Consider the following 22,339-nt stretch of genomic DNA (forward strand, 5'->3'; position numbering starts at 1 on the left):
TTGGACCAATAACACAAAATAGAGTGTGCATAGCCTTCGCGTTTAATTGCACCTTCTTGATGTGATTTTCATCCCATTCACTCTCTTCCTTTGGGATAACAACACTTTCGACCCTTTTTATTGGAATGGATGGCCTATTAGTAACTATCCTCCAAACTTCATAGTCGTTAGCTTGGATGAATAGCTTCATTTTTGTTCTCTAATATGAGTAGTTAGTGCCATTGAATAGTGGAGGCCTCATGGCGGAATGCCCTTCTTCTAACATAGTAGAATTTTGCTCTGATGCCATGGAAGAAATTTCTTGACTTGTAGCTTTTATCTTGAATGCTTTGAGGATCTTCTCTCTTGGTGGTAAAATCGTCTCTAGAGTTCTAGCTCTGATACCAATTGATAGCTTCATGAAGCAAACCGAAAATGCCAAGAAAAAGGGTGAATTGGCCTTTAAAAAATTTGGTGAAAGTAAAGGTAAGAATGAATAAAGAGCATAAAGAATTTAGAGTGGTTCGACCCCAATTGCCTACTCCACTACCTTAGCTTTCCACCACTAAGGATTTTTCCAAATTCACTAATTTGTTCAACCTTTGAGGACAATGTTTAACCTTACAACTCCTTAAGATTTCTACCCTAAATATTAAGTTTCAAGCCCTCTCAAAGATATACAAATGAGCAAATAAAGAAACAATCCTTACAAGATAAAATTGTTTGCAAATTGAAGCACAAATATAATGAGATACACTTGAGCAAAGGGATAGAGATAAAGCTCACAATTGTATGTAGGAAGAATATGAAAATTTAAGCTCTAAGGTTGTTTGATTGATATTTTTGCTTGAAAGTACTTTGTTTGAAGTTGTTGTACTTTGAAAGATGATATTTATCCCCCTTAATAGATTTCCAACCGTTGAGGTTGTTGGTGCAGTTAATATAGTCGTTGGGGATGTAAAACCAGAGCATTTATTTCACCTTCAACTGCGAGTATCGATACCTCCAAAAAGGGTATCGATATTTTTTTGTCATAAATGCTAATTCAGTGACCGTTGGAGTGAAACAATGCATATTTAAAAATGTTTTATCGATACTTCCTGAAATAAGTATCGATACTGGATTGATACTTTGTAGGGTTTATAAGAAATAGAATACTATTTTCGATTTTAAGAAAGGTATTGATTATTTTCAACAAGTATCGATACCAAAATCATGGTACCGATAATTTTTAGAGTTTTTAAAAACAGTATGCCTTTTTTGTCTCGATTTTCTAAGGGTATCGATATTTCCAAAATTATCGATACTTGGCCAAATGGTATCGATACTTTTTGGCTTGGAACAATTTTGACTTTTTTGAAAATCACTTTGATGTGTTAAAATGATTTGAACTTAATTGATATCATTTTGACTTGATTAAAAACATTTTTACTTGATTTTAAAATTGTTTCAAAATTTTCTAAGAGTTTATTGTAAATATTTAAAGTTTTATTTCTTAGAATTCAAATTGAAAAGTTATTTTGTCAATTTTAACTTACATTTAAAAACACTTTTAATTTATTATATCAAAATCTTTTATCAAAGCTTAATTTAACAATGGATTTGTTTAAAATTAAAATATTATATATTATAACATTAAATTTATTCATGATTTAATAACCCGGTCCACTTTTGACCCACCTTCACAAATCATCACCATTTCACCATCCACTTCTAAAACCTTAATACCTCTAATATCTCTCTCTTCCCGCTTTTTCTCCAAAACCCTAATTTCTCCTTGTCGAAGCTAAAACCTCCCTTAAAAAAATGGCTAAAAAGAACAAGCAGAAGCCTCCGCAAGACCCCAAACCTAGCCAGGAGGAAGAAAAGAAACAAGTAGAGCGCAAGGGAGAGGAAGTAGAGGATGAAGAAGAAGAGAAAAGCTTCGAAGACTTGGGCCTCGACCATCGATTACTCCGAGCTCTTATCAAGAAAGGCGTTGGCAATCCTTTTCCGATTCAACGTGTTGCAATCCCTCTCATTCTAGTAAGTTCATATCATGTTCAAATAGTTGCTTAATTTTAGTTATTTTTCGTTGATCGATGTTTAATTGCTTTCGGTACGGCGAACGCGTGTTATTAGCAAGGGAAAGACGTGGTAGCTCAAGCTAGAACAGGCACTGGCAAAACCTTTGCATATCTTCTTCCGTTACTTCAGAAGCTGTTTCCGTCGGATTCCGGTTCAAAATCCCGGCTTGCTCCAGGCGGTTTCATCCTCGTTCCCTCGCGTGAATTATGTCAACAGGCATGATATATATATTTTAAACTCCTTTGGTTTGTTAAGTGCATTTGAAAAGGAAATAACTTTTTGTAGTAGAATTGGAAATTTTCAATTTATGTTTCGTGAATAACAAGTAGGTAGTAGTTTGGGTATTATAATTTGATTAACTTTTAGGTATTTTCGTGTATAATTGGTTTTCAGGTTTATAAAGAGGCCGTATCATTGGTTGAACTATGTAGAGTTCAATTGAAAATTGTGCAGTTAACCGGTGGAATGGCAGCTTCTGATTTGGTTGGTTTGATTATAGATGTATCGTTCTTGTAATGCTTTAGCACTGAATCACCTTTACTAATTTTTTTTTTCCTTATATTGTTAAACTTGCAGCGAGCTGCATTGGCAGGGGCTCCCGATATTTTGGTAACCACGCCAAAGTGCATAAGGGATTGCTTGGCTGCTGGATTACTTCAGCCTGCTTCTATCAGTGAATCACTCGAAATTCTAGTCCTTGATGAGGTAAGAGTTTGAGTAAAATGTAGAGCGACTTTCTAAACTTAGTTCGGTTCATGCAGCTATTTTTATCATAAGTGAAGTTATGATTTGAGCAAGTATGTACTCATATGATTTGCAAGCCACACTTCAAACATGTCATACTGTTATCAGGAATGGAACTGTATACCTTAAATGCTTGCTCTTTTCTAACGTGGTTAGCATATATCGAGTAAATCTGTAACCTATATTGCATTTGCTGTTTCTGTGCACTTTCTACTAATGAAACATGCAAGGAGGTCATTAATGGATATTTGTTTTTACAGGCTGATCTTTTGTTGCAATTTGGCTTTGGAGATGATCTTAAAGCTCTTACTCCTGCCATTCCTAGAAGTTGTCAATGCCTTCTAATGTCTGCTACCTCAAGGTGTGTTATTTGTGTAAGCTTTGTATTCTTTGTAAACCAGGTTATGATGTTTGTGTTAATTGTTTTCACTGTTCTTTAGAGCCCATTGATTTATTTCATCTGATCCATCCTTCTAATTGTATTTTGTTTTGATGATTAAATGATTGTCAGCCACTGCATGTATACGATGTAAAACTGCATTTTAAATTTCCTATTCTTCTTTTTCCATTAAGATTGGCAATACCTGCTGATCAATCTATTTTGGCATTTGGTATTTGGCAGCCCTGATGTTGACCAACTGAAAAAGCTGATTTTGCACAATCCATTCGTTTTGACGTTGTCAGAAGTAGATGTTAAGGATGAGGTTATCTCAAAAAATGTTCAGCAGTTCTGGGTATGAACCTATAACCACTATTAGGAAATTGTTAAGGCTATTCCATTTAGTTAGTTGGTTTTTCTCTAAATTTGGAACAATGGTTTACCTAAATTATTCTTCCCTGTTCTTTAATGGATTGCAAAAGTTATTTGTAGTTCAAGCAAAAAACTTCCTGATCCTTTACCCCTTTATCCTATGTTTTTCAGATTTCATGCAGTGCAAGTGATAAGTTACTTTATGTTCTTGCTCTCCTAAAGTTAGAGTTGGTGTTGAAGAAGGTTTTGATTTTTACTAACACTATTGGGGCTGGTTTCAGATTGAAACTATTCTTTGAAAAGGTATTCTTTTTGTCATCTTAAACTTAACGCTTCCTCATCCTATTCAATAATTAGCTTAATTCTTGCATGCTTTCCATTTGTGTGTCTATCATAAAATTGAAAGTAGTTGCCAACTTGCATAGTTTTAAAGTATGTCAAATGAGCAATGTAGATTTATATCATTCTTGCTGAATGTCAAGACTAAGGTTTTGCTTGGTAGGGTGGAAAAAAATTAGAAAGATGAAAAATTAGAGAAAACAGAAATGAACTATATTTTTTCTTCTGAATTAGTGTGCTTGGTAGGAAAGATAGAAAAATGAAAAGAAAAAGTCATTTTCTTTCCATGCTTTGCTTGGTAAGGTTGAAAAATAGGAGGAAAGAAAAGGATAATTTAAAAAAATGCATAATCTTGTAAATTTGCACTCTTATCTCTTTCATTTTCTCTCTTATCATTCCAATTTGGAATGACTTTTTCTATACATTAGATGGAAATATTCATCTTTCTTATTTTCTTTTCTCTCACTTCTCTTTCTTACCAAGCACACTCAAAACTTATTTTCTTTTCCCTTTTCCCTTTTCCACTCTCTTCTTTCATCCTTTCACTTTTCCATTGAACCAAGCATACCCTAAGTGTTCTGTTGCATCATACCTCTATCTTAGATTAGTCCTAGTTTTTTTAAGTTTTTATGTATCTCATGGAGATTACTATGTGTATGACATAATTATTCTATTTTTAAGTACATTATTTTGACTTTATAATATTTGTTGTCAAGTTTAGCTACTGAGGCTCGAGCACTTTTTAATTTTTTCTGTTCCTCCTAAATAAGAAAACAACCTGTCCTGTAGTCATTAATTCAGTATACCTATTTCTCATGACGTTTACTGTGGCAGTTTGGAATCAGGTCTGCTATATTGAATGCTGAGTTGCCTCAGAACTCTCGTCTACATATCCTGGAGGTATACTAAATAGTCCTGTTTCAATGAATTTTATTTAGATTTAAAAAGTTGATTTTATATGTATTTTTATTTGTGTTATGCTAGAGTTGAAAAATGAAAATTTTGATGATACCATTTGCAACCTCCGTTGTGATTGTTTGCCTGGCTGTATCTACTAACAATAGCAAGTTTAGTTGCTTATGACCTGTGTTTTTTCTCTCTTTTATCAGGAATTCAATGCTGGGCTTTTTGATTATTTGATTGCAACTGATGACAGCCAAACAAAAGAGAAGGAACAAGTTAATAGGGACAAAGACATGGACTCAAGGAAGTCCAGAAAAGGTGCTAAGCCAAAAATTGACTCTGAGTTTGGTGTTGTGAGGGGAATTGACTTCAAAAATGTCTACACCGTAAGCCCACTTTTTTTAAAGAAAATATTTTAAGCTTTAAACAGTTGTTTTATGGTTAATTGTTACTGTTTTAGGATAGTTTTATCTTCATATTTTGCTTTGTACTATAGTTACTGGCCTTTGCACACAAGGTGGAGTTTGTCTTCTTCCTTCTTCTTTTCTTTTCCTTTTTCTTTTCCAAACTTTGATTTTACTGTTGTTTCCACATTCCTTTCTTGAGCAGGTTATAAATTTTGATATGCCTTCAAGTGCTTCAGGATATGTACATCGTATTGGACGAACTGGAAGAGCATATAGTGCTGGTGCTTCTGTTTCTCTTGTGAGTTTCCTGACTAAATTATAAATAACTTCTATAGGGGCTGCAATTTTTGCTGAATGACTTATTAATCCTGGTGCATTTGATATGAATTCACTCTGCACTCCCGTTTTACCATTTTCAATATCTTTTATTTTGGCATGGTAACAGTTTATTTTTTGGTGTCATGTGATTCAGGCATTGATTAGAGAACCCTCTGTATTTAGGCTAGATGCATCTGATAATGATGAGCTGAACGTGTTGGATGACGTTTATGATTGTTGCATAATACATTTTATTTCAACTTGTTATTCGTAGCTCTTGCCAATTATTCCTTCGTCGTTAACAGGTTTCACCAGATGAGATGGAAATTTTTGAAGAAATTAAATCCTTCTTGGGTGAAGAAGACATTGGCACAAATACTATCATGCCATTTTCACTGTTGACCAAAGATGCGGTGGAGTCCTTACGATACAGAGCTGAGGTGATATCATTTGGTTCCTTCAGTGTCCAATGTATCATTCATGGTTTCTTTTATAAAATTGGGGTGGATAGCTTCATTATATAGCAAGTTGTTTCGTGGTTTAAGTGCATGTTGCCTATTTTGAGAGGGGGAATCTTGCAGGATGTGGCAAGGAGTGTGACAAGAGTTGCTGTTAGAGAATCACGAGCTAAGGATTTAAGGAATGAAATTCTCAACTCTGAAAAGTGAGTAATTACTGATTGTCAAAGACATCAAAAGTCAACCGGTAATTTAGCTTGTTGCAGAGTTTAATCTTGCGTTTTCTGAGTTGCGTGCTTCTGTTTGTTTAGGTTGAAGTCTCATTTTGAAGTAAATCCGAGAGATCTAGGTAATGAACGTAGTAGGCTAACGCTTTCATTTATTTCTAGTGCACTTGTAAAATCCTGAATCCTGATGTCGGAATATGAACTTGTACTGTACCAGATTTATTGAAACATGATAAGGTTCTGAGCAAGGAACCTCCTGCACCTCATCTTCGTGATGTGCCCGACTATCTATTAGACCAAAAGACACGTGATGCCAGCAAAATGGTCAAGCTTACTAGAGCCGCGATGGGAGATAACAAATCCAGTGGTCGCCAGGGAGCCAAGAAAAGATTCAGAAAAAGCAGGGATCCTCTCAAGAGCTTTTCTGCTGAGGTAAACGGTTTTATGTTTATCTGAGAATAGTGTGCATTGCCTACGTTTAGTGATTTAATCTTAACATCATTCCTATTGTTTGGTGTCAGGCACCGAAGAGAGTCGGCAAAGATGGGGTGAAAGGAGAGAGAAAAGGTTTGGATTATACCCATAAATCCAAAAAGCAAAAAGCTGTTTGATTATTCTGTACAACAATGTCTGCTTATTGCCGCAGGCAAAAATTTTGTTCTTTTCATTTATTCGAAAACTGTTGTTTTCTTTTTCAAGTTTCGTTTTGTCTGGATTTTTATTACCTGTTGTCTGAAGAGAAGATAAATACCTTTCAATTAATGTAATTGTCTACTACGTTTTTGCCGAATATTTAGAAACGAACCAAATAAGTAGTAAATTCACGGCGCCTCTTCAAAAATTGGTTGACGGAAATTAATCATCTTTGGTATATAATCTGTTATCCCCCCCTCCCCCAAATGATATCATAATTCCTGGTAATAATATTTAAACAATAAAATCAAATGAAACAAAATCCCATTTCTCATTTTTGATGTGGTTTTGCATCTCTTTCACTATTATAAATATTTGATTTTATTCAAGATTTAGCTTTCAACTATACCTGTTTTTCCATTCTAGTCCTTCAATTTTTTGTCACTTTAGTACTTAAAACTGTTATTTTATTTCAGTAAACCCCCCAAAATACTAGAATAGATGGCATTATTTATCACGTGTCACGTTTTTATTGGATGGCATTGAGCTTTTTGAGTAAACTCGGATAAAGTGATGGTTTAAATATCAAAATTGATCCAAAATAAGAAAATTAATATAATTCAAATAAATTGAACCCCAACCTTGGGCATAACGTCACCTGAGTGTTTACCCTAAAAACTCACATTGTGGATTTGAATCACATGAGCATTCTTGTTTGTGGTGTGTGAGTTGGCTGTGGTTTACTCCTATCAGGGTGTGTAAATTGTAAATACCTTGTTCAGGTTGAGGGTGATATTTAGGTTAAGCCCTATCAACAATGATGACTCTTGGATTCAAACTTGATCCAAATAGTTAAGAAAGAAGTCTACTTCCACTTCTTCAAATCACTTATTGGTTTCTTACTTTTTAATATATTAATTAGTAGAAATCTTAAACTTAAAAAAATTAGTGAAACTCATAGCTCCTTATCTTGCTCTAAAACTCCAACTCTTAAATCCTTGGTAAAACTCTAACTCTAAAACTAACCAAATCAAGCATTCTTTTTATTTTTGCAATTTGGGTTAAGCTTTTCTCATCATCAAAATTCAGAAGCTTACTCTATGCCATTTTTCCCTATCAGAATTATCTATAGCCTTTAGGGACATTTTAATTTGCAACGATTATATTGATTCGATAACTTTATGTTTTTAACAATGTTAAAGATTTTGAAATATATGGAATGATCTCTGAAGGTACAAGTGTTCAACAAGAGGAAGAGAGTGAGGAGATGGTCGTGGAGACAAGGGGTCGATTCACTTGTGACAAGTGGGTAGCCAGGGTAATTGAAGAGGAAGGAGGAGAAATGAGCTAAGGAGAGGAGAAGGAGATTGAGTGCTAAGGTATAATGCCTAGGGTAGCTTAAAGGAGAAGATCCTGTTATCATCATGCCTTAGGGTATTTATAGGGCCCAGGGTAGCTTAAAGAAGAAGAAGAGCCTGTTATCATCGTGCCTTGGGGTATTTATAGGGGGAAGGTCCTCATGCTTGGTGGTGCCATGCCACTGGCAGCATGGGTAGTGGCTCGTGCGTGTAGTCAGCCAGGTGGCAGGTTCGTTAAATGTTGGTTATTGTTAAGCAAGGTACAGTCTGACATTCCCTTTGTTGAGGTAGTACGAGGTTGTTACACCTCAGTAGTCTTTTGATGGTCCCTTATTGGGGACAAGTGTGCACCTGCTAATAGTGAGTGGCCTTCATGTGGATAGTGTGGGGCTTCAAGTAGCTGATCGTTGGGCGACCATCTAGGCTGTGTGAGGAGTAGGGCCATCCGTGTGTGACTCAAGTTACTTCTTGTGCTGCCATGTGTTTAAGCCGAGGTAGGGGTAAACAATTGTTCGCCCCCTAGTTGAGAAGTATTGGATCTAGTTCCCTTAGTGTAGTATTTTCATATTTGTATTCTTGCATTTCTCGAATAAATTGGTTTAATAAAATATCTATTAATTATATTAATATCATTTGTATACTTTCCTCAACGGTTTTTGCATGCAAAGCAAAATTGAAACAAATATTGGCTTACTGATTATCTAGCATTTAATTAATACTAAGCGATATTACGTTGTCAGATCGTGATACGAAAAGATAACTTATATTAGTAGATAATCTAAACATGCCTTTATTCTAATCGGAAACAAGCAAACTGGTCGAAAGGCTAATATGTCGTCTATCAAGTCTAATTGGGGAGATACCTTGTCTTGGGTATTAGAGCGGGTGACAACCCAAAAGATAGAGACATAAATGTGACTGACTAAACTGATAGTATATCAGACATGATCCAAATTGAATAGATTTCACTTGTGATGTTCATAGTGTTGCATACCTTAATCTTGAGTGGGTGATGGAATATATATGCGTGACTTATATATTTTGATGTAAATGAAAGCTTGAGTTCAAATAGATAAGGAACCAGATGCTGGTACGTTTAGTATACAACTTTTGCAGTATGTAACGTCATTCCATAATAGTGAAATTCATAGCCTAACTAAAGGGTAAATGATATCCTCACATCGACATTACATGATAGATAAAAGTAAACGTGACCACAAGTAATTTGTCTTTGTGATAAATTATTTGATTACTATTTAATAGTAATTGACTTTTCTTGAAGGAAGATGTAATGGTTATCATGAGATAAAATAGGATTATATTGGGAGAATGAATTTATCCCAAAGAGATTAAAGATATCCTATGAGGGTAACATACTTATGAAAAGGTAATTGGATGGGCACTTATTAAATAGCTTTCATTATGGTATATAATAAGGGAGAGTTCAATCATGATACTTTAGTGAAATGACATTATGACTAAATAAGTTTATAAATTAATAAGTGACAAGCCTGAACTTAATTATAAATTATTTGAGGTCTAATTATATATTTCTAATCGATATCTTCTTTAGCTTAAGATTACTAGTAACGAATTGCATGTAGAACTGGTAGATAGAAATGAATAGAAATGATGAAGTAAGAGAAATCGATCGTATGAATCACTACCCGCAGTGAATGTGTTTTCTTGCTAATTAAAAAATTAACTTGAAAATTAATTTAAGGTTCATTGAATTATTATTTAATTAAATAATTTAAGTTTGAAGATGGAATTAAATTAATTAAATCATTATGAATGGAAGTGGGAAGTGATCTTTTCGAGTGGCCTCATTGAGCTTTTGATAGTCGATACACACTTACCATTCCGTCACCGTTCGTGTAAGAACCAGTTCATTCTTCTCATTAGAGACTATAATCATCCCTTTTTTCTTCGGAACACAGTGTGTAACTCATTCATTATCGAAAATGGCATAAACAATTCCAACATTTAACCAAAGTCAATTCCTTATTCACTACCTCTTTCATAGTGGGATTTAACCTCCGTTTAGCATGATCAACCATGGGTTTCTTTCCTTTTTTCAAGTAGACCTTGTATCAGAAAATGGACAGAATTATGCCTTTTATGTCAGCTATAGTCCACCCAATGGCCTTCTTATAAGTCTTTAACACTTGAAGCAGAGCCAATTCCTTTTCCAAAGTTAAACATGCAGAGATGATAATCGACAATGTATTGTTCTCTCTTAGATATCAATATTTCAAATCCTCAGAATGAGGTTTCAATTCTAACTTTAGCGGTTTAATTATGGACGATATCATCTTTTCAAAAGCTTTCTCGAGAGGTCCCAGTGGTTCTTTACAATTCCTCCACCAATCCAACTAATTTACACGTTCACTTTTGAATTGGACCTCAGTGTCTTCTTGGGATTCCTAACCATCATTATCGATAGATGGTACATTTTCTCTTGGAGATGTGATCTCCCTATGCTCCTTTTGTAATTCAGTTCATACAGATTCCATGCTTCTGACATCATAAAATCGTTCAATGTCATGTTATTCTGGTTCATCAAACGATTCATCTTCTATAAGTGTAGCTCCCATCAGTATTGACAACTCATTTACTTGTCTTATTCTTTGACCTAATGCTTCTTCAAAATTTTTGCTAGAAGCTTCTCTCTTAGATGAACTGTTGTAGCTCCAGGTGGAATCATTGCAGTTAACATTCTCAAATAGGACAACTACTTCCCGTGCAGTTTTTTGTCCAAATGTTTCCCTAAAAAATGATAGCAAATTGTGATTTACCGTCCTCATCGAATCCGACATAGAAGTATTGCAATTGAACTGCACTCTCAATATCGGTACCAATTAAACCTCGCAATATCCTTTTGAACCTTTCCTAAGCTTGGCCTAGTGTCTCCATACTTTTTTGCTTAAACTCAAACAACTCTTCATATGCAATGAGCATCGTGGTCATTGGGAAGTTCCACTTCAAAAAAAGTTGAAGAAATTCTTCCCATTAGGTAATGGTATCCAGAGGCAACATATCCAACCATTCTCTTGCTTTTCCTCCCAATGCAAACAAATTCAACAATAACCAGATTGTCTCATTTGGAACATCATAACTAATCACTTTGCAAATTTGTTCGAACTTACAGAGAAAACCCACTAGATCTTTCTTCTCACCTACATTGAATTGGAGATTAGAGATAACCTAAGATATTAGAGACGAACTAATTTCGAAATGCGTGATGCCAATATATGATATAGTTATATCGGGTCGTAACCAACTAGTTCGTAAGAGAATGTGCAAGTGTACACAGTCATTATCAAGTAATAAGTAAGTATAAAAGTTATCGTCTCCACAGGGACTGTGTTTAAATCGATAATGAAAAATTACCATTTACAAGTTGGTTGAGAAAAACACAATAATTTTGAGTAATAAGTGTCAAATTAAATTAATTAACTAAATATAAGTTAACCTAAATGCAAATGAAATGAAATACAATGTGATTATTTAGCAGCAATTTCACGAGTTAACAACAATAACATTTATATGCTAGAATAATTACAACATTTAACTTAATTCATTTTTCATCATGCTTAACAATGTTCCGGAAAAATTTCATAACAGCCCGATCATTCATTAACTTGGAATCTAATATAAGTTCTTTCGAAAGCTTATACCTAAAAAAACATGTATATTTCTATATCCATATTTAACTAAGGATTCGTTAGAATTTATGTGAAGTAATAGGACGTGTTAGGTTTGAAACAATTTAATCACAAAAACATAAAAGCTATGCAAGGTAATAAAGCTCTTTTGAGTTAGGATCACACCAACCTTTAATTTAGTCGGGTTAGGATCTAAATTACGCATGCACCTTTCAATTATTGCGTCCATTAATCGCCATCTGGTTAGGATCGATCAACTAATTCTAATGCATTCACACATGTTTTAATGCATGAAATACATAAATGATTTTAATTGGAAGCATGAACGACTGAGGCACAGAACATCATAAGCATGAATCAAAATGAACTTTATCAAATTAATGTAATCATTTTAGGTAAAATAAAATTAAGTCATCATGGTCAATGGAAAAACATCAAAACAATTTGCAAACGTGTTGAATAAAAAAATAATATTAAGGAAGAAAAAACTCTTGATGATTTCGGCAGTTCTCCGAAGACTAATCATGGTGGCTTCCGCCAATTTTTGTGATTGCAAAATACTCCTCAAGGTGGCTGACCAAGAGTGGTTTTCCTTAAAGAAAAATGCTAGCTAAAGGGAAGTGGGGAAATGGAGGGCTTATGCGTAGAAGAGATGAAATAAATATGAGAAATGTTGTGAATTGAGGGAAGAGTGAATGATGATTGAATAAGAAGTGAGGAATGGTATTTATAGTAAAGGGGTGGCATGAGAGTTTGCTAAAAATAGCTTGGAGATCCATTGGTTTTCTCATTTTCTTGGTTGGCCATGAAATATGGAGAGAGAGGTTGATAGTTGCTTGATTCATGCTTGATTTCATGCATGAATCATGCAAGGGGTTGGACGATTTTGACATATTTATTTGGAATCTAATTTATGATTTTTCCATAAGTGTGATGGTCTTCAATTTAATTATCCCAAAGCTAATTTGGACTGCTCTCATGCCTTTGCCGAATTTGGGCCATTCTTTCCCCTTATTGAACGATTTTGACAACCCAATTGAGAGCCAGCTTCATTCTTTTCAGTAACCATCTTCCAAGTTGGGTTAAATTGAATTTATGAGTCCAATTTGATAAGCTTTCCGTCCATATGGAGTAGGAATTACTTTTTTTCATGTGTAATATTGTTGACTCTCGCATGAATTAATTATGTGGTCCAACTGCAATAAATTGAGTAAAAAAATTAACATGTAGCATAAAATAGCAAAATTATGTAAAATTAATACTAAATTGTATAAAATTACAAATTTCACTCAAATTATGTCTAATGTCTCAATATAAATTAAAATGACTCAATTGGCTACCCACATGCTCAGAATTTGCATAAATTATGAGTAAAAAGGTGTTAATAAAACCTATATAATTTAAATGTATTACCAACTCCAATAATACAACATTGTGTCAAGTAGAGATGTCATTCTTGGCCTAATCGACGGTTTCTTCCTCCTCAAGAAAGCTTAATTCCCTACAACAAATAAAAGAATCAAATCAAATAAACGAACCATACGAATTCTCCAATTAAGACATTGGATATTCAATTATGAGAAAGAAAGAAAGAAAAACATTGTTTCAATTAACTTAGCTTTGGTCAATTATCTCCTTAGAAAATATGCAACACTAATAAAAATCACTCAATCATGCACCGACTCCCCGAAAACGGCACCAACAACTTGATCGCTTCTGCCACTGGTGCACGAACACTGAGGCGGATAATTAACACTAAACAATCAAATATAATGCGTTATTTGCAAGTGTGACAACTCAGTTGTAATGTTTATAATGTTCAATGGAATAATAAAATATCCCAAAGACCGAACCCAAATGAGTCAGCAATTAAGTGATCCCTAAATAATTAATATGCGGTTACATGAGTCCAACTAACTTTGTACTAGGTGTTATATTACGACAAATCATAATTGAGGGTGAATTAAACTAATTAATTATCTAAAAACAGAGAAGGACTAAATAATAAATCATGCAAATTATGAAACTAGCAAATTCGATAATAAATAGCGGTTGGTTGATTTCTACGTAGTTGGTTAACCTTTGAATTAGGGATCTAAATTGCTAATACTCCTAAATTGGCTTAATTTTACCTCTTGGCTTCAAATTTACCAAATTAGATAGATTAGTCCGGTTTATCTCGACCTCACCAAACTAACCCGAGACAATCAACTTGGTGCCCGATAAGATCTTCTCTCGGTCTCCCTTATCTAGATTTTCCCTTAGGGTCGTCAATCCTAAGTTTTGAATTCTATTTGATTTAGTCTAGATGTTGCTATTTAGTTCTTGAACCCAAAAATCAACTAACGAACATTCCCATCAACCAACCACCTAGGATTTAGCTACTCATGCTCATATCTAAACACACCAACAACAAATAATCAAGCAAAAATGACATTAACTTAAACTCAAAGAAAAGTAATAAAAATCCAAGATTTCTTGCAAATGCTTGGAGAACACAACAATAAGCAAGTACATGAATAAAAACACCAAAGAAATTATTTTTAACATATAAAATGAAAAGAAACTAAATGATATTAAACTAAAGATTAAAGTGGAAATACAAAGAAAGTTGAAGTATTAAAAGGAAATTAACTCCAAGCTATAGTAACCTTAACTAACTAACTAACTAACTTAACATAAAACCAGAAAAGAAAAAGCTTGAACCCTAAAAGATAAAGAAAAATAACTAAAAACTTAACCTAAAAAGATGTTAAAAGCTAAATAATATGAAAAATGTTGTTTCTCTAAGCCAAAAGAAGGCTTTTTGTTCTGATTGCAACCCAAAAATTGTGCCCAAAATGCCCATCAGCGTGTATTTTTTATTGGTGTTGGAGTTGGACAAGGACTACCCTTGCAATCATTTTTTGTCACTTCTCATCAAGGGTATTGCAATACCCATAGTCTGGTATCGTGATACCCACGTCAGTCTTGAAATGAGGGAGTCTTGGGACATTAGGTATTGCGATACCACTATAGATGGCCTCAATCCTCTTTGTTTCAGCACTCTCATGGGTATAATGACTTTCATGCTTTGATATCGCGATAACCCCTTCTAGGTGATGTTTTCGTTCATGTTTGGACCACCGTTGACTCCCTACAACACTCAATCAACCATTAGAGTCCCTATGACGCATTTGGCCAATTCGGGTCTCAAAAGTAGCATAAAACACACCAATTCACTAATTAAAGCAAAGAACTAAAACTAAGTAAAAACACGAAAAATACCTTCAAATTTCTCAAAAATAAACTCGTCAAGTGTAATGGAGAGCCTAATTTGATGTATCAAATTATGGTAGATCACTTATACCTTTGATATTGGCAATAGTCCACCCAATGGTTTTCTTATGTGCATTCAATACTTGAAGTAGAGCTTATTCCCATTTCAAACTCAATTGAGCAGAGATGATAACCGAAAATGTGTTGTTCTCTCCCAAATATCAATATATTTCAAATTCTCAACAAGGGGTTTCAATTCTATTTCAAGCGGTTTAACTATAGAGGGTATCATCTTCTCAAAAGCATCCTCGAGAGGTCTCAATGGTTCCTTACAATGTCTCCATCAATCTAGTTGATTAACCTGTTCCCTTTCGATCTGAACATCCATGTCGTCTTGATAGTTCCAATCATTCTCATCAAATACATTGTACATCCCTTTTTGGAAAGGTGAGATCCTTATAGTCAACTTGTGATTCAATTCCCATGGATTCTATGTTCTGAGCGTCTGAAATCACTCTAATTCACACTCTTCGGGTCCCTCACTCGACTCATTCTCAATGGGAGTTATCATAACCGGTGCGAATAACTCCTATACATGTTCTACACTTTGACCGGTAGGTTCTCCTGCACTTTTACTCACAGTCCCACGGTTGGGTGAACGTTTACAGGTCCTGCAGAATCATTGCTATTAACATTTTCCAGTAAAACTATTACTTCTTGTGCGGTTTTTGTCTAAATGCTCCCTCTAGAAATGATATCAAATTGTTTTCTACTGTTCTCACCCAATCCAATATAAAAGTATTGTAACTGGACTGCACTCTCGACACCGTTTCCAATCAAAATTTGTAATATTCTCTTGAACCTCTCCCAAGCTTGATTGAGTGTCTCCATGCTTTCTTGTTTAAATTAGAACAGCCCCTCATAAATAGTGAGCATAGTAGTCATCAGAATATTCCACTTCAAAATAGTTGAATAAATTATTTCTAAGAATTAATGGTGTTCGGAGGTAGCATATCAACCATTCCTTTATTTTTCTCGAGCAAGTGGAATCATCAACAATTGTATTGTCTTGCTCGAAACCCCTTCATAACTAACAATGTTGCATATATGTTCGAATATACGGAGAAAACCCACTAGATCTTCGTGTTCATCTTTGCTGACTTAGAGATTCGAAATAACCTAATATATGTGAAATGAATTAAGCTAATGTAAGCGCAATCCTATATGATATAATTCAGGAAATAAAAGATTTTTATAATCCATACTTATCATTAGAATTATATAATTTTATTAATGAAATATGGAAAACTCATATTACCGAATAAAGAGCAAACTTTAGAAGAGCTCTTACTAAGCTTTCACAATTTTTAGTTGAAAAAAAAACTAAAGAACAATAAACTCATGATTTATTGTTAAATTCTATTTTATATCTGATTGGGAGGAACTAGAAATTAGTTTCTTAGATATTAAAGAGATAAATAATTTTCTTGATATATCCCAATGTTTTATAAACAAGGGAACAAACAATCCAGTTATAAATAAAATATTTTAGATTATGTTTATATAATAAAGCTAGAATTATTTTACCTATAGAAATTTTTAATAAAATTGAAGGAGCTATTTGCAACCAGCAAGCTCAATTTCAAAAAGTTTTTTTTTTAATTTCTTTAAACTTATGTATTTACAAATAATTTAGACGAAAAATTCTATACTATAAAATTTAGACTAGATCATGAACCATTTGATATAAGCAGTATTGAATGTAGTTTTGTTAGGGAAATAATAGTTCAAAAATTTTCTTTTCATTTATTAAAAAATTTTCTGACATTTATAAAACCTATGTTATTACGTATGGTATATGAAGATGATTTTTTTACTACTTTCATCTTAAAATCAGCAGCGTCATTGGTATAACTGAAACAGAAAAAAAATTATTAGCCATATTTGAACTATTTCAGAAACACTCGGAGAAAACAACCTATCTACAACAACAACAGAGGAGAAAGAATACTTGACAAAATATATTGATAAATATTATAATATCTCAATTACTATCAAATCCAAGTAGAAATAGATTTAATACCCAAAGCTATTAAAACAAAATCAGAAGAAACGACAACTGCATCTAGACAAAAAAAAAAAAAAGAAAAAAGAAAAAGGAACATATGTGCAAGTAACCGCAATTGTATCTTAGACAAAAAAAAAGGAAGCTAAGTGGAACCAACAACAGCTCAATAAAAATGTCATTAATCAGATGTGATGGTTTAATGGTCAAAATATTCGCTACTTTAGAAGTGACTTTATTTGAGTCTCATCAATAACAGACATCACCGTGTCCTCCTCTCCGTGCTTTTTCATCTCTTCTACCTTCAACTTTGCTTCTAACTTCTGCTTTTTCTTTCTCAATTCTCAATTTTTCATGTAAAAGCCACATTTTTTTTCTTTAAACAGGAAGACAAGAACAGAGTCATGGGTTTTAACTGTAAATTTGTTAAGAACAATAATAAAACGAGACTTGCTTTTTAAACCTTAGTATTTCATCTTCTTCAATGCCATTACTTAGCATAATCCTAACATCGCCTTCCTTCTCAGGCCCTGCTCCTGCTCCCATCTCCTACAATATCTCTCAAATTCACCACATATCGGAGTTTTCCATCAAAAACAAGGCTAAAAAAACCCTTCAAAGCTACCACCACTTGCCGCTTCTACAAAAACCAAGAAAGCTCTATATCCCTTCTTGTGAATTCCGCTTCTGGGTTTCGTCCTTTGAAGAGAATGACGATGGTTTTCTATAATTATATTATTGGGGGAACATTCTTGGTTTCTCTTTTTGGCTCTGTTTTACTTTTCATTTTGCGGGATGATAGCTATAGAGAGAAGAAAATCGAGAAAGGTTCTAGGAAATTTGAGATCCAAACTGACACTGTTACCGGCACAGAAACAGGAAAATGCTCCCCGGAAAATGATTCAGGCGATGATATCATCATTGTCGGTGCCGGCGTTGCTGGTGCTGCTCTTGCTCATACTCTTGGCAAGGTCATTTTATTATTTTTTCTTATGCGCTATAAGTTATTGTGTTCTTTTTTATAGATTGATTTTGTCGAATGTTGGAGTAATTATTGAAATTTAGTGATTACTCATTTTCCTGTTTCTTTTGATTAACCGAGATTTCATTGTTACTGAAAATCTGGGTTTTGTTTGTTTTGGCTTGAAATTTAGTTGATTATTGCCTGAACGTAAGCTACTCATGGATACTCTTCACGAAATTGGTGTTCTTGGAGTTAATAAGAAGTTTGCCTTTGTTAACGTAGTGAAAAAGATATCTATCTACTGTACATTTCGTTTGACTAATAATTTCTGTTTAGAATTTTATTGGTATTTAGTGGAAATTTATATCTTTTGATCAAATGAGTAATTGGCTATTGTTTAGAATTTAACTTGTAAATAATCAGATTGTTGACTGTTGATTTGAACTCTGAATTCTCAGAAACAATTTGGATTTCATTTTGATTGTTGTCTTCTTTTCTATGTAAGATTCTACTGCAATTGAAGAGATTCTAGAATTAGAATAACCTGGATGGGTTGCCCTTAAGGGCAAGAACTTAAGACCAACTTGAACTTCCTTGCAATTTTACTTTTCCATGTATTTGCTTTGTTTGGGGAAGGTTGCAGATGATTTCTCAACCATTAGAATAATAGAAGGGCTTAAACTGATGTTCATTTGCAAGGATTGTTTTTTAGTTATTTAGTGCTGATTTACTTACAGTCTTATTGCTTATTTCAGGATGGAAGGCGGGTTCGTGTGATAGAAAGAGACTTGACAGAACCCGACAGGATTGTTGGGGAATTCCTGCAGCCTGGAGGATACCTTAAATTAGCTGAATTGGGCCTTGAAGGTATGCATTGAAATTGTTATGCATCTATTAAATTGTGAACAAACTTTGGTTTTTGTTGGATCTGTTCTCCCTATTTGATTCACTCAAAGAGAAAAAAATGATATCTCTTGGTTCTCTTCTGGTTACAGATTGTGTGGAAGAAATTGATGCACAAAGAGTGCTTGGATATGCTCTCTTCAAGGATGGGAGAAATACTAAGTTGTCATATCCCCTGAAGAAATTTCATGCAGATGTTGCCGGGAGGAGCTTCCATAATGGGCGTTTCATACGGAGGATGAGAGAAAAGGCTGCCACTCTTCCCAAGTTATCTTTTTTGCTTCCCGGATTTGTGCTACATACATATTAATGACCGACTAATTGCAGCATTGTTGATTTTGCAATTCTTTTTCATGCGTAATATTTCATTTTACATTTTTAGGTTAATGAATTACGAGCTTGCAATTGAGCTTCTTTCACCATCGTATGTAAAATTATCAGTGTGCGGTTAGAAGAAGGAACTGTAACATCTCTGCTTCAAGAAAAGGGAACAATTAGGTTAGGGGGGTGCAATACAAAACTAAGGATGGTCAAGAATTAAGAGCTTATGCTCCTCTACGATTGTATGTGATGGTTGCTTTTCAAACCTACGTCGCTCTCTTTGCAACCCAAAGGTGAAGTTACCATTTTCTATTTGTTATGTGAATACTTTGTCATCTTATCTAATAATGATATAGAAAATCATGTTGATGAGACAGTTATCTTTTGGCAGTGGTGAAGCCAAGAAATTTTCGTTGGGGGCCAGGATAAGAATATAAATTGTTGGAGGGCCAAACTTAAAAATTTCATGCTAAAAGGGTTAAATTATATTACAAAACAATATGAGGGTCTAAAATTGTAATAAACCCACTTTATCCAAGGGGGACAGCGCCCCTGCCTGCCCCCTTTTGGTTTCTCCCGTCTTTCAGGCTATAATTTCTTAGAGTTGCATTGTCTGCTTGAATACTAAATGAAATCATTTAATTTGCATGTCCTCAGTTTCTTATGATGTTCTAGCAGGAAAGTAAATTTAGCATTTTTAACTTTTCAACAGGTAGATGTGCCCTCTTGTTTTGTGGGTTTGGTCCTAGAGAACTGTAAACTCCCATTTCCAAATCACGGACATGTTATCCTAGCAGATCCTTCACCTATCTTGTTTTATCTGATCAGTAGCACAGAGGTTCACTGCTTGCTTGATGTTCCAGGGAAGAAAGTGCCTTCTCTTGCAAATGGAGAAATGGCAAATTATTTGAAGACCATGGTGGCAACCCAGGTAATCAGCTAATTGTTGATTGATTCATGATTTTGGATTAGTACCTATTTCTTTATAGTTTCACCAGAACATTCAACTGTAATCCTTTATTGGTGTTAAAGCATCCCTTGCGTTTCTGCACATGTTACCTTGGTTTAATCTAATAGAGTGTCTGTTTCAGGTTCCACCTGAGCTTTGTGAAGCTTTCATTGCTGCTGTTGACAAAGGTAATATTAGAACCATGCCAAATAGAAGCATGCCAGCTGATCCTCATCAGACTCTTGGAGCACTTCTAATGGGTGATGCTTTCAACATGCGTCATCCTTTAACTGGTGGAGGAATGACTGTCGCATTGTCTGATATCGTTGTACTTCGGGATCTTCTTAGGCCTCTGCATGACCTTCATGATGCAGGTTCCCTGGCTAAGTATCTCGAATCATTTTACACGTTACGCAAGGTTAGTTGGCTGCTTACTCTATGATCCTATTTTAGTAACAATAGCTCTTTCACCATTTGATTTCCTTTGTGCCCCATGTCATATAGTTGGCTTCACATGCTTCGATTCTAACCAACTAGCTAGGATTGTGTATTTCGTTTTGTTTCAATATCACTAGGTTTTGGCGTCATCTTCAAAAATCTGAACTGATGGTCTAGCAATGTTCTTGAGATAAAAGAAAAAGAATTCTTCAATTCTAGGTTCGACCACTGACATTTTGCCCAATGGCGGAGCCTAGTAGAGGCCCAGGGGGGCCATGCCGCCCTCCCCCCCCCCCCCAAGTTTAAAATTTTTGCAATTTAGCTCTTTGTAGATATATTATGGCCCTTCCAAAAATATAAGTAGGCTTCCCCAAGGTTTAATATTTTTGCAATTTCCCCCTTTGTATATATACTATAGCCCTCCCAAAAATCAATTGTTTATATGTTTAAATCGATTGTTATGTGGCATATCTAATTTTAGCTAGGCACCCCAATATTAACATCTTGGCTCCGCCACTGATGATGCCCCTTTTCTTTCCAACCTGATTGGTCTTTGGAGATATACAATGAATCAGAGATGTTATTACTTATTTTCAAAATTTTCTGTTTGGTGTACTGCAGCCTGTGGCTTCTACAATAAATACGCTGGCCGGTGCTCTTTACAAGGTGTTTTCTGCTTCCCCTGATCAAGCAAGGTCGGAAATGCGAGAAGCCTGTTCGACTATTTAAGCCTTGGGGGTGATTTCTCAACAGGACCAGTAGCTTTACTCTCTGGTTTAAATCCTTGCCCATTGAGTCTAGTTCTTCATTTCTTTGCTGTGGCAATTTATGGAATTGGTCTCCTACTCTTACCATTTCCTTCACTTGGATGCATGCTAATTGGAGCTAGGTTAATTTCGGTATGTATTATTCCATTCTTTATACAGTTGATGCCTCTCTTTTCACCTTTGCTCCTTCCTTTTGTTTTCCTTGGGACCGCACTCTACTTGTATGAAATAGATATTCTAACTGTACAATTTATTTGACATTCCACACAAATTTTCAATAGATACCATGGTACAAAGGTTTCCATTAATATGTGTTAGCTCAAGTTAAAATCAAAGCTAAAAGTATAAAATCTGTGTATGTTGAACTGGATTTCGCCACCTTGCGATGATATTTTTTTCCTCTCATTCATGCAGAGTGCATCAGGTATTATTTTCCCCATAATCAAAGCAGAGGGAGTGAGACAAATGTTCTTTCCTGCCACTGTTCCAGCAGTATATCGAGCTCCGCCCGTTGATTGATCTACCCCATCATGGTAGCGTCATCTTTTAGCACCCAAGATTTAGTGGGATGACTGATAAATGATGAGTGCATCCTAGGACATTGTTCAACTGTGCGAACTGTTCATTCATTTATGAAAGAAGTTGTGGCAAAAACCAATGTACTTTATATTTGTTGTATTACACTGTGAGAAATAATAAAAGAAAAGATTCATCATTGTTGAGTAAATAGATTTCAACAATCAAAACACTGAGTGAAGAAATATCACTTGAACAAAACACAAAGAGAAAGTTTCTTTAAAAATGATATTGAGTAAATGGGGC

General features: G+C 34.6%; 1 protein-coding gene and 1 pseudogene across 1 annotated transcript; both read left to right on the forward strand.

The window, feature by feature from the left end:
- Positions 1 to 1,637: 1,637 nt before the first annotated feature.
- On the forward strand, positions 1,638 to 6,955 carry LOC107954876 (DEAD-box ATP-dependent RNA helicase 16). The gene is made up of 15 exons (XM_016890560.2): positions 1,638 to 2,004; positions 2,101 to 2,262; positions 2,440 to 2,529; positions 2,623 to 2,751; positions 3,051 to 3,151; positions 3,413 to 3,524; positions 3,713 to 3,844; positions 4,715 to 4,780; positions 4,990 to 5,169; positions 5,393 to 5,488; positions 5,814 to 5,948; positions 6,090 to 6,172; positions 6,278 to 6,315; positions 6,411 to 6,625; positions 6,715 to 6,955. The coding sequence occupies exons 1-15, from the start codon at positions 1,786 to 1,788 to the stop codon at positions 6,802 to 6,804; spliced, it is 1,848 nt and encodes a 615-aa protein (XP_016746049.1). The 5' UTR covers positions 1,638 to 1,785; the 3' UTR covers positions 6,805 to 6,955.
- Positions 6,956 to 17,363: 10,408 nt separating this feature from the next.
- Positions 17,364 to 22,240, forward strand: LOC107954875 (squalene epoxidase 3-like; annotated as a pseudogene).
- Positions 22,241 to 22,339: the final 99 nt, after the last annotated feature.

Source organism: Gossypium hirsutum, chromosome D11 (assembly GCF_007990345.1).
Source record: "Gossypium hirsutum isolate 1008001.06 chromosome D11, Gossypium_hirsutum_v2.1, whole genome shotgun sequence".
NCBI classification, from domain to species: Eukaryota; Viridiplantae; Streptophyta; class Magnoliopsida; order Malvales; family Malvaceae; genus Gossypium; species Gossypium hirsutum.